General features: G+C 33.8%; 1 protein-coding gene across 1 annotated transcript in view; it reads right to left on the bottom strand.

The window, feature by feature from the left end:
• LOC131076780 (pleiotropic drug resistance protein 3) overlaps nt 1-16,114 on the bottom strand; it is a 43,979-nt gene extending 27,865 nt beyond the window's left edge. The window contains exons 1-13 of the mRNA XM_058014099.2: nt 15,668-16,114; nt 15,052-15,172; nt 14,764-14,852; nt 9,427-9,511; nt 9,109-9,268; nt 8,904-8,980; nt 8,739-8,792; nt 8,279-8,369; nt 7,892-8,193; nt 7,529-7,810; nt 6,626-6,939; nt 1,535-1,695; nt 1,270-1,373 (exon numbers count right to left, since the gene is read on the bottom strand). Of these exons, the coding sequence (XP_057870082.2) occupies nt 1,270-1,373; nt 1,535-1,695; nt 6,626-6,939; nt 7,529-7,810; nt 7,892-8,193; nt 8,279-8,369; nt 8,739-8,792; nt 8,904-8,980; nt 9,109-9,268; nt 9,427-9,511; nt 14,764-14,852; nt 15,052-15,172; nt 15,668-16,074 (2,247 nt within the window). The 5' untranslated portion in view covers nt 16,075-16,114. The remainder of the gene's footprint in view (nt 1-1,269; nt 1,374-1,534; nt 1,696-6,625; nt 6,940-7,528; nt 7,811-7,891; nt 8,194-8,278; nt 8,370-8,738; nt 8,793-8,903; nt 8,981-9,108; nt 9,269-9,426; nt 9,512-14,763; nt 14,853-15,051; nt 15,173-15,667) is intronic.
• Between the last annotated feature and the right edge of the window lie 1,449 nt (nt 16,115-17,563).

Here is a 17,563-nt window from a genome sequence, read left to right as displayed (position 1 = left end):
GATCAAATGGATGTTAAAAGTAAAACTATATTTTTGCATGGTGATCCTGAAGAGGAGATTTATATGAAACAACTTAACAATTTCATGTTTGAGGGGAAATATCATTTGGTTTGTAAGTTAAAGTCATCTTTGTATGGGTTGAAGCAGTCTTTGCATATGTGGTATTAGAAATTTGGTTCTATTACTTCCTAATTTTGATTTTGTTAGAAGTGAAGTAGATCACTATGTATATTCCAAATGAATTGATGATCAATTAATAAACATTGTCTTGTATGTGAATGATATGTTATTTATCGGGAATGACAAGGGGATGATTAGAGAGCTTAAAAATTAGTTATTTAGTACTTTTAATATGAAAAATTTAGGAGTTGCTAAGTACATTTTGGGTATGCAAATTTATGGGGATTAGGCCAATAGAAAACTCTAACTAAATTCGAAGTACGTTGACAATATTTTATAATGTTTTTGCAATGCAAGATTGTAAAATACTAAGTATTCCCTTACTAGGGTTCCTTTAGAACAATGTCTAAATTGAATGATGATCTTGAAGAGATGTATAAGGTTCTTTATGTTGGTGTTCTTCCTTCTTAAAATAGATGATCTTGAAGAAATTTGAACGATGTACAAGTACAATAATAGCAATCCCTTTGAAAAATGTCTCACTATGGAACACCTAATTTGTACATTTGGATGACAGTTACTTTATAATTTATTACTATTTTTAGTATTGTACATGAAAAGTAGTTTCCTTTTTCCTTGGTTGTAGAAGAGCACATTAAATGGTTTTTGAATTTGATCAGCAGGGAAAGCATTATGTCTTGACAAGGCAATCAACTAGTTTTTCAAATTTTTCAAAAAAGAAAAAAATTGTAGTACCACTACAATCATTTATAATTGTACATATATGAACTCAAACACACGAAGTTATGCATTTTGTATGCTATTTGGAGTGTGTGCATGAAAGAGATCCTAATTAAAGGTCATTGGTCAAGTAAAGAAATGGCAAACATATGTTGAATCGCATGATTATTATAGAAATAAGAGATTCAAACAATATCTATTATTAAAATTCTTCCTCCATCAAAACAAATAGTGTCTAAACAATTTTGTTTAATTATATGTCAATTAATTGAGCAATTGGAATATATCATTCCAAACAATAAATCCCAACTCGGAGATGGAAAACGGTTGAGAATGAAAGAAAATAGAAATAAAAAGAAAATTGCTATACTAAATAGTAAATGCAAACATTTCTTATATGTAAGGTACCTTTTCCCATCGTGGAGCAAGAAATTCATTGACTGTAATTGCACTCTCTGCATATGACAAAGGGGAAATCCAGTATGCCCATCGACACCATTTTGGAATAGAAGCTGCAAGGAAAAACATCTTTAGATTGATATATTTGTCTGATATGATTCAATGAAAAGAATTGTTAATCCTTGTAAGTGGACTGATATGGTCTTTGTGAGAATTTAGTAAGTCCTTTTCATGAACACCCAAATAATTTGCATAGAATAAGTAATGAACTTACATCTGGGAATTAGGAATCCACCAAGTGTCAAGACGGTCAATATTGCAAATGAACCTCCAGTGTTAGCAATGACTATGTGTCGACAAAATCCAGCAATAGCACGAAACAACGAACTTGCCATTTGATGTAGAGTAAAAAATACAAAAAATTGACGAAAAAACCTAAGATAAAAAGAAATTAACAAATACAATAAATCAACAAATTGTAAGTACTTCACCAAACATGCTTCTATACTGTTTTGTTAAGATTCTGTATTTACCATTGTAAACTTCTTAAAAACAGTATAATCCTCTTTCTTTTCTATGATAAAAGAAAAGTATTATAAAAATATGCTGTAAATTCAATCTTCCTTTCGCATCATACACAATCAAATATGAGAATGTCATTTAGTGATATGATCTAACTATGAGAAAATACAATTTAAAAATAATAAAAAGTGAAGAAAAGCTATACGATGGGTATTTTATATATAAAAACATATAGGCTTTTAAGAGGATTGCCATTGGAGAATTATATGTTAGCTAGCTGACATTTGTACAATATTGAATTGGTATTTGTTTAATGACATAATTAAACATAAATAGTCCTAACACTCACATAATCACGTTGTCTAAGCAAAGTATAACATACTTGGGTATTCAGCCATTCATTCTCTCATTATATATAATAGTTCTCACTTCTCTATGCAGATATTTTGTGGCATAATAGTAATTTCATAAAGCTATCACCACCAGCATTGGGAGCTATCCTATCTGTAAGTGTTCAGAAAGTCTTTCTAATTATAACTTGAAGTAAAATTAAGTGCATGGTTACTAGTGTGAGAAGTAATTTATAGACATATTTTTTTACTGTGGTGAAGCTATGGTGTCAATGTCCCCTTCAAATAGTTGGGTTCGATGGGGACCACAAGAATGGGATTCTTAACCTTGAACTATGATGTGGATAGGCTTGTTGGATGTTCTGATCAACCAGGGTTTCCTGTTGTCATGGCTTTGATAACAAACTTGAACTGAAATTAAATATAAGTGTGGAGAATAAAAATAGAGTTGTGCTCTTGTTATTTATTCTCACATTTGAAAATAGAGTTACATGTTCATGTACAGAAGCAGAGTTGGAGAGCTTCTCTGCTGATGTTTCTGGGTGGTCTACCCTGTCTGTTTCATTGGTTACCCTGCTTATGGGGGGTTGTTGGTTTGCTGTTGTTTTGCTAAAATTGCATGATTTACTCTGGTTCATAGCTCCAGTCAAAAGTGTTTACTCATAATAAAAAATTAGGGTAGAAGACTCTTTCTAAAAGACCCAATCCGATTGTCTTAAATTTACTCACCTAACCTATTCCTAACAGCCCTTGCATAGCTGTTCAATGTGTTGCCTCTTATTAGATAGAAAACCCTAAATGTACACAACTAAAATCTAAATATATGGCAATTAATTTGCATCTCTAACACTCCCACTTAGCCAGATATTTCTCATCAGGCTGTAGTACATTTAGTCCTCAGAAAACTCGAACTTGTTTCTTTCTTGGCAGTGCCTTTGTCAAGGCATCTGTCAAATTGTTTGCAGTTGCATAGTACACCATTTATATAAGTGTTCTTCTCAATTTGTTCATGAATGGTATGATACTGAATTCCTATGTGCTTAATTTTACCATGATGCTTAGAATGCTTCGTCATGGCAATGCAACTTTGGCTGTCATACTTCAACATTGTTGATTAGGTTTAACAATCCAAATGCCCTGCCAAATGTTCTTAGCCATATTGATTCCTTTGTTGCTCAACATTGTTGGTTGGGTTTGAAGTTTGAACAATCCCAATGTTCTGCTTCTGTACTTGAAAGAGAAATTGTTGGTTATTTCTTACATGCACACAAAACTGCAGCTCCACTAAGGAGAAAACAATACTCTGAAGTTGATCTCTTGCTATCCATATTTCCTGCCCAATGTGCATCACAATATATTCATCTATAAGCTTGAGATATTTTTCTGAACTCCCACTGAATGTGATTCTGCGCTTGGTTGTTTCTTCAAGATATTTGAAAATTCTTTTGATTGCTGCCCAATGTTGTGATCCAGGATTGCCTTACAATGCTTACAACATGTGCAATATCAGGTCTACTAGAAACAATTGTATACATCAAACTCCCAATACTGTTTTGATATGGAACTATACTCATATTAATCTACTTGTGTTTTGGGATGCATTTCTAATGAAAGTTTCTTGCCTATTTCCATTGGAGTGCTTATTGTCTTGCAATTTTCCATCCTAAATTTCTTGACAATGTTCCTAGTGTACCTCTCTGTTGATTTTTTGTAACAAGGAAGCAAAATAAAAGGTGAATTCTAATTGCCAAAGGCAACATTAGAATTCATTATAAATAGGGCTGGGCCCTATTCCAATATTATGTGAATCTTTATAGGGCTGGACCCTATCCTTATTGTATTATGTCCAAAACTAAAGGCCACACCTAGTCAAACGTATGGACCCAAAGTCATATCATTTAGCATGTAACTTAGGCGCCAAAGATAGGACCCATATGTGGCATGTAAACTAAAATATTGTTTGGCGCCAAAAGTTATTGAGCCGACCAAAAGATGGGTCTCACATCTTGCATATATATACAAGCAACAATTGCAAGTCATTTACACGATTCATCAAGGTGAAATACCTCTCTGCTCTATGCGAACTTCTTCAGTCATATGTGCGAATTATCTCAGCTAGTAGGTGCAAAGTTATCCAGAAAAGGTGCGAAATTATCCTTCTAAGGGTGTGAACTGTGTGTGCACTTGGAGCACAAATCTCATCTTCCAAAGGTGCGAACTGTGTATGCACTTGGAGCAGCCCAGGTGTGAAGAAGTGCAGATGGATGTACACTTGATGCACACCTTGGTGCGGGCTGGTGCAATGCAAATCAGTGAACAGAGAGTGCAGTGCAGGCAAGTGCAGATGCAAGGATGAAGGGCAGATCGGTGTGCACTTGGTGCGCAACTTGGTGCAGACTTAAGGTGCGACTAAAGTGCAGATTTGGTGCAGACCTAATGTGCACCAAAAGTGCAGATCTGGTGTGGATAAAAGTGCAAATCTAAGACTATCCTGTGTGCAGACCTAGCCATCAAAGGAGCATAAAACAGATTACTGTTTGATCATCTTCATCAGCCCTAAGAGATAAGTGTTGTACTCAAAATGTTACATCTAATTTATAATCAGATCTGAGGATCACTTCATGCTGGGTTTTTCCTCCAAGAGGGAGGTTTCCCAGGGTAACTTGTGTTATGTGTCTATGTTGTTTCATGCATTAAACTTCTACTATGTTTGTTTAAATGTTCATTATTAATCATTTAACCTACAGGTTAATATAAGCTGGAAATTAACATTATCAAAGATACAATTCTGATTTTTGTTCTTACTGTTAATCTGAGATTTTAAAATCAACACTCTCTTGATTAAAATGTGAATATCTAGGCACTTATTGATTTCACCATGATTTCTCATCTCATATTCTGCAGTACTGCGGCCCCGCAGGCACCTGCGGATACCGTAGTACCTGCAGTCACTGTAGTACTGCGGCCCACAGGCACTTGCAGGTACTGCAGTCCTGAGGCCGGTCACGGCTATGGCTGTGGCAGGGGGACACCTCTTTTTTTATTAGATTTTGAAAAATGTTTCTTCAATAATTTTTTAAAATGTTTTTTAAAAATTTAAATTTTTGTAAAAAATTAAAACATTTTTTTTTAAATGTTATTTTTAATTGTTTTTATTAGGTTTTATTAAGCAAAAACTTTGAAATTTTTAGATATTTAAAAATTAAAAAAAATTATGTTTTTCTTTATTGATTTTTTACTAAAGTTTTTTAATTGAAAAATAAAATAAAAATGATTGTGTTTTTTCCTTTATTTAATAAAGTTTTTTTTCAAAAATAAAAATAAATTCAATTTTTCTTTATTATTTTTTAATAATGTTTTTTTTAATATGGGGCTTTAATAAATGTTTTTAATGAGATTTTTTAAATCTTTTAAAAACTAATTTTTCTTAGATTTAAAAACTAATTTTCATGAAATAAGAAAAATTATAATATTTTCATGACATCTCGGGGATAGCCAGCCGTCCCCTGTTAATTACATTTAAATGTTTTATAAAGAAAGGCCAAAAATATATTTAAAAATATTTTATTGTTTTTTTGTGGGCCTTGCACCACTCTCAGCACAACTAAATGAGAGACTTTGGTCTGCAAATCAACAAATTTTTAACCTCATTTATTGTGTATGACAGTCACAACTTGTCAAGGTTGACTTTGCAAGATTTGAAACAGTTATCAGCCATTTCAATTAGTAAAAATGCAGGGTTTTCAATAAAAAGTCAGAGCAAACAACACCTCAGATTTCAAAATCCATTTGTATCTCTCAAGGTGGTGTTTTGATTCGCAGATAATGATTTTATTTCACTCAAAATAATAGTTTTTAGTTGATTTTGTAATCACAAAATTGCAAGTTTGCAACATATAATGGCAAAGGTTTCAGTCTTATTGAGGAGGCCTCCTTTCCAATCTCAATACAAAGCCAAAAATTTAAGACAATGGAAACAGGGTCATTGATTGCACAAGTTCTTTGTAAATTCAGAGGTAGCAGCATTTTTTCTGTTTTTTCTTCATCTTGTTGGAAATGTTATGTATTAAGGATCTATAAAGTATATGGTGACTGCCTTATCAATGTTATTACATGAATATTTGGAATTTCCCTTTATTTTTAAAAACTCCCTATTTTTAAAAGTCATCCCCTTTTCCATCCCCTATTGTCCCCATTTGATTACTTGGTAGAACATAGCGTATAACTCATTTGTTGTTCTATAAGGTTTTTGTGGATCTGTTTAACAATTTTTAATAAACTCTTTCCATCTTAGGCAGTTATTTTTTCAAGATACTAAAAAACAAGATCCCCTTCTCAATTTACAATCATTCAAGGCATATTCATATGTGTGCAGCTGTCCAAAGAGAGATGAGCATAGAGGCCTAAAATGGATCTTAGATTCAATTAATTCTCATGTTAACTATACATGATGCAAAGGAATATAGGGATAAGGAAGTACGTTTCATACAGACCTGCCAGCTTCAGGGGAGTAACCAATTACATAGTATGTTGTTGAGGTCCAAATAAATGAGTCCAACAATGAGAGTGGAATCTTCAAAACAAATCCTGGAAGTGTGTAAGCCCATGCTGGATAGAAGTAAAGATCCCTTTGTTTGAAAAATATTGGAAGCCGAGACAATGTCATGTATAGCTCCGCAAAACCATTGAACATCAAGAAGAGAAGTGAGAAAAAGAGAACTCCTAGATAATAATTTCCATGCTTCAAGTCAACTTTCATGTGTGTCCGAAGGAAGACTGTCATTGTGATAAATGCAACTACAAGAAGCTGCAATGGAGGATTTTAGAAATGAATTATTTGTTCGACCTAGGATATATGCAAGGTTAACCATTGAACATCAAGAAGAGAAGTGAGAAAAAGAGAACTCCTAGATAATAATTTCCATGCTTCAAGTCAACTTTCATGTGTGTCCAAAGGAAGACTGTCATTGTGATAAATGCAACTACAAGAAGCTGCAATGGAGGATTTCAGAAATGAATTATTTGTTCGACCTAGGATATATGCAAGGTTACCAAATATGGTAGATTTCATCAAATTCATTTTATTATTCCACATATTTCAACCTAGCATATAAAAGTGCATTCAAACCATAACAGAAAACCTAAAAGTGTGTTAAAAAATATATAATCTACTCTATTAAATCATTATAAAGAAATCATTGAAATATTGTGGCAATCTGACAGCATAAAATATGGGTTCTGAGATTTTTGACTCTATCTTAAAATATTGCGGATGAATCTTATGATATACAATAGATGCATCTTCAAACTTTTTGTCATATACCTAAGGTATAAAATTCTCCATAAGGAGTGGCTAACTTGGCTATAAGCTAGAAGATCAGGTGTAGAGAACTTACTTGTACTGCCTTGAATATATAAACAAATGAATTTCGCTTCATAAGTAGCCATTCTCGGTAAAAGCATGCCTTGAACAATTCCCATTTCCTATACGAGTATTTGTTGAAAGATAAAGCGTCCGTGTGGCTTTTGGACTTATCATAAGGCTGTGACAATTCTTTTGACAACCCTTGTCCAACATGGAACTCTTTGAATCTCTGAGAAAACTGCTCAACTGTAAAGTATACATATGGCTTTTCCCTGTTATAACAATATTGTTCTTGATCTTTTCGAGAGGTAACCTGCAGTTTCATACAATAGATTTGGAAGACTTGTATGATGATAAATCATGACAATAGCATGCAGATAAGATATATATTTACCTCCTGGAGAAAATCTGCAGTGTCCTTGCGTTCAGGGCACTTGAAGCCACAACTCTCAAAGAACTCTAATGCATGAGCACGGGGCCCATGGTACACTATCTGCCCTTCTGACATCAAGATTATGTCATCAAAGAGATTAAATGTCTCTGGGGCTGGTTGGAGGAGTGATATCAATATAGTTGCCGCCATAATGTGGGAAGAGTGTTGAAGGCACTTTACAATCTGAAATGTAGTGGAGCTATCCAAGCCACTTGATATCTCATCCATGAATAGAGTTTTTATTGGAGATACAATCATTTCCCCTGGACATGTAACGGATGACAATGAATTTGAGACACTAAGAAATTATGAAATGAGCTCCAAAAGTTCAAATGTGACACCCATTACCAGTTGTTGCCCTTTTTCTCTGCCCTCCAGAAATTCCTCTTATCATGGCATTACCAATCTTGATATCTGAACAAATATCCAAGCCAAGGATCTAAAAGGAAAAATGCAGGTTGTCAAACATCAGAACTGGAATAGAATAGATAAAAGTTGAAGGAATACTACTATGGCTGAAGCCTGAAAGGAACATGTCATAATCATATCATACTAAATATCAATATCAGACCAAACAAAATGTTTTTTGAAGGCTTGCACTATTCAATGTAGGAGAAATGAACTGTTCCCAAACAGTAATCAGGATCCTACCAAAAAAATGCCCTGGTCACAAAGAGGACCACTAGCTCAGTGATAGATCTCTCTAGCATAAACATAGGAGCTCCTAGATTCCTAGCTGATCCATGGGAAATAACATTGAATAACATCTTTCCAACAGGTGCATTAATAAACGAAACAAAATCCTCACCTTCAAAACATAATCTGTTTGAAGATTTCCTTTCAGCCCCTCAACTGAAACTGCCTGAAAACAGTACAGGATCATTTCAATAATTAAATTTATAGATGATAAAATTTTGCAAACTCAACTACAGCCTCTTAAACATTGAAAATAGAAGTGTCATTGGCCACTCACTTTCATATATATGTCTATATCTGCGTCGGGAAGAATCCCAACTTCTTTTTCTCTTTTTCCGAGTTCCAAGAGAAGTTCTACATTAAAAAAACTAACAAGCCTTCAGAACTATTGTTTATCTCAACTCAGTGATTCTCATGCTAGGTGCAACCATTGACAATTGACATAACTCGAAAAATGAAATCCAAATGAAGACAATTTATACCAGGCCTGCTACCCACTCCTTGGCAACGAGCTGAGAAATCAAATGTCTCTCTAACAGTCATTTCTGGAATATGTAGATCATATTGGCTGATGTAAGCAGATGTCTTTCCAGGGACAAATTCATTGAATTGAAATCCATTGTATGAGACATGACCTGTCATCTGTCACAATATGTATTACAAGAAGGGTGAAAATCTTTGAAATAAATACAGAGTCCGTAATTCTGCAAATGTAGCCATAAAAAATGTTCAGTATATTTGGGTCAGCCCCTAACCAAGCCTTAAAGCCTAAAATATAGGAATTTCATAAAAATAATAACCTTCAGTTTTGGGTCCAATTTCCCTGCAAGAGCTCGGAGCAATGTTGTCTTTCCACACCCTGGTGGACCTAACAGAAGAGTAAACCTGCATCAGACTTGAAATAAGTCAAAAGTTATAATCTTAATCACACTATCTTATGCAAGAAGCAATAGTTGATGCAATATAAATTATTTTTGCAATAGATGAATAAAAAACATAAAAAATTACTAATAATAAAAAGTTACATAAAAAAGACAAATATTTGAACTTAAAGAGTCAACCTAAAGAAGTAAAAAGAAGAAAGCAGAGGAATTGGAATAGACGTAATCTTGAACACTATTTGGCATACGTTATAGTTGATAAATCCAAAAATGCCTCCTTATTTTGGAGGACAAGATCAAGATTGGAGATTGGTTGTCATTTACTATAATATTCCATTTCCTTACTTTTATACTTAGTCACCAGAAATGCAATCAAAACGTATCCCCTATTTCGTTCCAGGAAATGTCTGAAATCTATTTCGTTCCAGGAAATGTCTGAAATCTGAAATCTAAAATAATCTTGTAGCAATCACCCCTTAGCTACTACTAATTTTTAATTATTTTTACAACTAGTTCTAACTAAGATGATGAAGCATCTTCCATCTAACTTAGAAGTGTCAACTTCAAAACTTTTCCAACCACAATCGTCATGGCAACTCTATGCCACCATTGGTAAACCTCGAGCATTCATTCATGATGATCCTGCCTACATATCCCTCTCGAGAATTAGAGGCTTCATAGTTCGTACATCAATAATAGAGAAAAACCATCCCCACCTTTTGTATGAGATCTCTGATTTCTTGTTAACTATTAATCAAGTGTAAGCTTTCAATTTAATCCAATTATGATAGAATGATAACACATTGCCACAAGTGTTGGTTCCATACAAATCAATAGTGTACAAACACATACCAAACCACATAGGGGCCGATTTCATTTCAAAATCCCAACTATAGACAATGATTGACACAAGCATACATCACTTACACATATGATGACTAGCTCATACACACATCACAAGTACAATAGTGTCTATCTTAAACATATATCGCATATATCCAGTGTAAATGATCCGCACATTTATCAAATGTTCACATAAAGAGCAACTAGTACATTGGAAATGGAAGTGACCTACTGCATGCAGCCTCCCACTATCTATTTAACAATCACACAAGTCTGTTAGTATATCTCAATTGGAAAGGGAATGTCAATGCATCCCATACTACACCGTGGATCCCCTATTTTTCTCCAATCCAATACCATCTATGATGACAATCAAGCATCTCATAGTACTTGATGTTATCACTAGCAAGGGAACATGTATAACAATGTGCCCAATACTTGAGACCATTTATACAAGTACATAGGGAATGACTAACATAGACACAGTGAGTGAGTAACACATACACAATGAGTGAGTAACACTTACCCTTTTAATGCATCCCAACTAGACAAAGAATGTTGGTGCATTCCATACAATACTGTGGGTCCCATCCCTTTCCCTGATCCTCTACACTAGATGTGATGGTGTGCAAGTATCTCATACTACTTGCAATTAACTAGATAAGGAGTGAGTATAATAAAACATATCACATAAGGCTACTAATAAGATTTCCTCAGTCCATTTAACCGTTGGATTTAGATGTTTATCGCCCCTAGGCCATTGGCAACAAGTTTTTCCAACTTGGAAGGGGGTAATATTAACCATATAACACATTTGGCCTTGGCGATATGTTGAATAACCCCTTCACAACATAGATAGTGTTTGGCACCGGTCACCTCCATGCTATTAGTAACATTCAGTGAGATCTGAAGATATAGTGGATAGCTCCAGACATTAATCACCTTTATGATATTGGTGACAACTACCTACCGGCTCCTATACCATAACATGGATAGATCTTGGCATTGTCACCTCTATGCTACTAGTGAAAGCCAACTAATCCTCAAGATATGGTGGATGGCTCTGGGCATTGATCACCTACATGGTATTGGTGACAACCAACTAACTGCTCCATTATCAAACTCAATTTTGCCATGTGGGGGTCTTCTAGCAACTAAGTTACCGGTTCAAGTTCGGGCTCGAGTTTGGGTTCATGAACCAAATTTGTGGGTTTGGGTAAATTTTTTTTTTGCCCTTTGGGTTTGTCCATATATGTGTGTGTGTGTGTCTCTCTCTATATGTGTGTGTCTATATATATATATATATATATATGTATGTATGTATGTATATATGTATGTATATCAAAGTTATAAAACTCGGACTTGCCACGGACTCGGCAAACCAAAAAATTGGACTCAGACTCGGACTCGTGAAAGACTCGCAAAAGACTTGACAAAAAAAAAACCATAGTTTTACAAAAAAACATAAAGAAATTAATGCATTTAGAGAACATAAGAGCCATAATTGAAACATTACACATGTCATATGATCTCCAAACACTCAATATTTGAAATTTCATCATTCATACTCATAGTTTCAAACTTTAAAATGTATAATAGCAGCATATGTTTATAAATGTTTACAAAATTACATATAATGATAGGTCTAGATCTTGGGGGAGAGAGGAGAGACTGAGATAGAGAGTGGTAGAGAGAGGGGATAGAGGAAGAGTGATAGGGAGATAGATAGGTCTAAAATTCGGAGCAGATAAAGTGAGTGAGATAGAGAGGGCGAGAGAATGCTAATAGGAGCCTACTGATTACTAAAATTTGACTAAGTCTGAAATTTAAAAGATCTAAAACCTAGAATTTGCATTATAATTCTAAAGATCTGAAACCACTCTCAAACATCCTATCAATATATACATGATGTATAACTTAAAGTATTCTTATACTTAAATGTTATATTTCATGTATATATTCTGATGAAGAGAATGAGACTGACTTTAAAAAAAAGATTTAGATAATTTTTTGATGTGTTTTCTGGGTTGCACGAGTCTAGTCAAAAGACTCGCCAAGACTTGCCTTGCGAGTCCGTGGCGAGTCAACTCGTGGCGCCATTGGACTCGCGAGTCCGTGACGAGTCCACGAGTTTTTAAACTATGATGTATATATATATATATTTGTATATGTATGTATGTATATATAAATGTATATACATATATACATATTATATGCATGTGTGTGTGTATGTACGTACGTACGTACATACGTCCATATGTATGTATATGTATATACATTTAATAGCATGCTACTTCATCATTGATCAATGCGTGAGGAGAATCCAATGATAGAAGGGGTGTTTTTAGGGACATTTTAAGGTTTTTGCATGAAAAAAGGTAAAAAATGTCTGTTTTTGTTATGTTTTGGCGTTCAATGCCTTTGGATATGCTTGGGTTCGTACCTAGCCAACCCAAACACTTGGGTACGTATCACGGGTGAATTCAGTTTGGGTGCGTGGACCAAAAGTGGTGAACCCGGTAACATAGTCTAGCAATCCATGCATAATCTGCACACAACAGGGCTCACAAGTATTGGTCAAGTGGACCTAGATAAGTGTATCACAACCAAATGATTCATGAGCCTATACATAGAGTCATATAGGTTTGAGGTCAAATTTTACAAACACATAAAAATCACATAGAACCCACACGAGTTGACCTCTACTTTACACGTACACATAAATGACTACTGACATAAAGTAATCAAATCCACTCACCTCATTCAAATTGTTATCTAAAAGAAATTATTCAGTAAGACATTCTTTATTAGATAGATACATGGGTAAATTATCCAACCTTATTTAGTAGTACTCATTGTTTTTTCCTACACACGGCATAGGCAATCTCAAGGAATGTCTGAACCCAAAACTAGGCACATAACTACAATGAGTAGACTATCTGTAGCCAAAAGGAATACCCATGGTTCACCCCATTAAATCCTATTAGCCTAATTTCATGTCATTATTAGATATGATTTATCAAGTTTCCTTAATTCATTCATAACCATCTAATGCAAATTTTAGTCTCAGACTGAAACATACTGAAGAGGGAAGTTTAAATAAGTTTAGGGAAGTTCAAATAAGTTTGAAAATAACCCCAAAACTTGCATTTATCCCCTGAAATCTCCTCTATGGACTTGAATCATAGGGGAGGACTGCCTACATACCTTCTTCCAAATGGAATTGAAATCACATGTAATTCTCCTACTCAGTTGAGAAAACTATTCCACATCATGATTGTTACCCATGAAGACATTGTAGAGTGGGTTTGTGGATACATTCTACAAGGTCTTATACTTCTCTTCTCTGTAGCTTATTCTACTGAGAAATAAAGCAACTTTCTATGCATCAATTGGTCTCTGTTCAATGTGTCTGGGTCCTATTGTCGAAGGGAATGATGCTTCCACTGAGGATTCTTCTATATAGGTTACACTTATGGGGTACAATATCTATGGTATATTTCTCCATGTTTATCTATCGAACTTAACATAGATGTCTCCATTTCTTTGTATGCTTCTTTCTCTCTTTATCAGCTTTCTGTAAGGAAGAAGAAACATAACAAACATGTTTGATAGAAATAATGCATATACAATCTGAAACAAAAACCAGAATAATAAAAGCAAAGACAATGTATATTATTTTTATATAAAAAAATCTTTTGGATTAAAAAGACCCAGCATAGTAAACATTTCCAATATTGCAAAAACTCAACCATTCTTCAATACAATAATGCGTCTTTCTTCTTTTCTAAGAATATATGAATATAAATAGAAACATCAAAAGCAGTTTTACACATTGCATGAAATCATATAAAAGATAAACATAATTGCTTTAATACATGAAAGAAAATAGAAAATATTCAAAAAAATAAATTTTGTAACATTTTTTTAATCCAAAAATTAGAAAGCTTATCCCATCCCAAAAAAAATAAAATTTCTTAACATTTTTTTAATCCAAAAATTAGAAAGCTGATCCCATCCAAATAAATAAACATGGAAAGTATACAACGCTTATCCAACATTTTCGTCTTGAATTTTCGATTCAACCAAACTTTTTACTGCTAAACTCACACAAATTTCTTTCACTCTATTCTGCACAATCCCAGGACTTGGGACTTAATCATCTCTGTTTCTCTCGCTTCTCTTGAAGGAATTCTCATTCCCTTTTTCTGACTTAAATTCCTACATATATCTGACCACGCCAAACATTTCCCTATTCCTACACCTACCTGACTACTTGCACAGTCAATCTTCCCCTGCCATATCCAATTTGTCACCATGCCTTATTAACTAGCTCAACATTTTCCTATCATAGAAGGCATGCATCTCTACACGCCTAACATATCTTGGACATCCGACATAGATATGACTTACCGTGAAGGTTTGATTACACCATTAACATCTTTTAGAATGGTAAATTTTGCTTTGTCAGATGGAGAGAGATGCACCATATCCAGAATACCCTAAATTCAAACAAATATACCCAACATTAGCATTCCCAGCAATACTTGAACAATTATAAACAGCAATACTGAGCAATACTTTGCGTAAATTAAGCTCCAAACTTATTGATTAGAGCTTCGTAGTTGATCTCCTTCAACAAACTATTAACAGTGTAAAAAGTTCTTTAATGAAAAAAAGTTGAACTGAGTGGTTTCAGACCTCAAAACCATTTCTCACAACATTCCAAAGTGTTGGAAGAGCTCTATGACCAACGAGGCAATGTGCATCAACGGTCAAGTTTTGGTATCTCACTTCAACTGTTGGTATCTCTATGCCCACTCTGCAAAACATGCAGATAAAACATGATAACTTGATTTCTCATGCCATACATTCAGATCTTGAATATAGCTTATGACCACATGGCACTGTGCCTCAGAACTTTCAAGAAGATCGTGATGTGTAAATGCTATGAATTTTTTTTTAAGAAACTTCAAATCTTTTCAAAAAATGGACACGAAACCTAGCGCTTGTGAATCCATTATAAAAGAAACGATTTTCATGCATCTAAGCTAAAATATGTCTCGGTGCCATGAAAAATTCGTCCAACCAAAGTCATACGGTACCAAGTTAAAATTTTGGGCTGGCCTAAGATTTTGCTTTTGTTTATATCAGTTAACAGCAGCTTATCTTTCACATGAGTTTGCAATTATCAGAAAAATAAACTTAGCTATAGGGCCGCCCAAGCAGTAATATTATTTTCCAAATAACTGCCAATTTAGACGAAAGATAAGCTCTAACTAAATTTTTCCCTATGGAAAGAACTCAAGCTACTTACTTGTCTATTCTGTCTCTGAGCTTCTTAAGCAACTTCTTATTGTCTTTCTCTATGTCCTTGATCAGTTTCTCAATGAGCAAATGCCTCTGCAGAGGCTTGAGATGCCTGACATCCACAATATGCCTGTCTGTGACTATGCCACCTTCATCATATTCCTTGAGGACAGAAGCTCTGATTCTGTCATAGGTTGGAAGTTTTTCTATAGCTGCCCAATGTAGGGCCTCCTCATCATCTACAACATCTTCTTCATAATTGAATTGGGAAGAGGATGCTTGACTGAAGATGCCACTGTTCCTCTTGCTTCTGAAGCTCAAACTATTACTACTTATCAGTCTCATGCTCCTTCCCACTTCAGCCAACTCCTCTCTGAATGACTCTATGTCATCTGTTGATACAGGATGAGCCATTGTTCTAAATTATGCTAAACCAAACCTGCAGTCCTATATGGCCTCTTATACCAATGCTTTCTTATAAGAGGAAGCCAACCTCCAAGCAAATATTACGTACCCAAGTTCCCTATATGACATTCCAGCCATTGTTGGTGACTTGTCTTTCATATAAGAGCCGTTGGAAGTTGCCACCTTTGGTAAGAAAATGTTTTCGTTGACTAAAAAGATATGATGGGTATTATTTATTTGCTTGTAGCGTATGACCTTAAAAGAACTAAACCAGGGATTATGAAATATGTTTTTTATGTAGTTGATTGACTGCAAGTGAATAAACTAAAACAAAACTTAAAAACTTATTCAATTATAAAAATAATCTTCAACTGAAAAAAAATGGAAAGCTTAGATCTCAAGATATGCCAAAGTGAATAAACTGTCTAATTATCAATCCCTTTCATCTATTTAAAGCAAAGACAGGAAAACAGCACATTTTCGTAGTATTTTCCTCTTTTGATAACAAAACTAAAACCAACTGCAGGAATACAAACAACCTATAAATTTTTTAATAAAAGATAAAAGGAAAACAAAGAGATATGTATTCTTTCATTTACTTCTCTTAATATTCTTTGGTTGTATTGTAGACAAATAACAGTATACAGATGTATAGTCAGAGACGTTCCTGCAAAAACAGACTGCAGAAGAACAGTTTAAAAACTATGAAAAGGTAAGCTTGGATAAACGATATAATATACATTATTTATTGTCATGTCAATCTGCTTGTTTATCATATTTTCATTATATGGTTGACCATTTGGAATTCCTTCTATATGTTTTCTCTTGACTTTTGCAAGATCCTTATCAATCCATAGCCAACCTCAATAAAATAAAGCATATGGGTATCTTGCGGATTACACTTCCATTTTTTATATAAGTAAATGGAGATAATGATAGTGTTACATACTAATTTAATGTTTTAATACTATCAATTGCATCCATGGTTTTTTATTAAAATATATTTTTTAATATATTGTTTTTAAAATTAATTTTTTAATTATATGGAAGATGATACAAAATCTATATAAATTTTTAAATGAACTTTTTTAAAGATTGAATTTTTCTAGTAATTATATATATATATATATATTTATTTGTTTATGATATATATTTACACTAAATTAATTGAATCTTTTATTCATTTTTACATAATCTTAAATAGAAACAAATGCATTCTTTATCATAATGTAGTAAAAAAATTAAAATTAAAATTTATGTAAGAATTAAATACCTTTTGGTGTTACTCTAGTTGGTTTGATTCTAGTAAGTTTCCTCAATTGACTTTTGCAAACCCTTTTGATGTATGGGATAAACAAATTGATCGAGAACCACCTCCTCTCCCCTTTGATACTATTGTTGCCACATAGCATATAGTTTTTTTATGTTTTATGATATGGCATAATTTTATATCCACCCACATTTTTTTCAATGCATAGTATTATTTTTTATAAATGAT

The sequence above is a fragment of the Cryptomeria japonica genome, chromosome 11, assembly GCF_030272615.1.
Source record: "Cryptomeria japonica chromosome 11, Sugi_1.0, whole genome shotgun sequence".
NCBI lineage: Eukaryota > Viridiplantae > Streptophyta > Pinopsida > Cupressales > Cupressaceae > Cryptomeria > Cryptomeria japonica.
The sequence above is the reverse complement of the archived record's forward strand: the minus strand, read 5'-3'. Positions and strand labels throughout refer to the sequence as shown.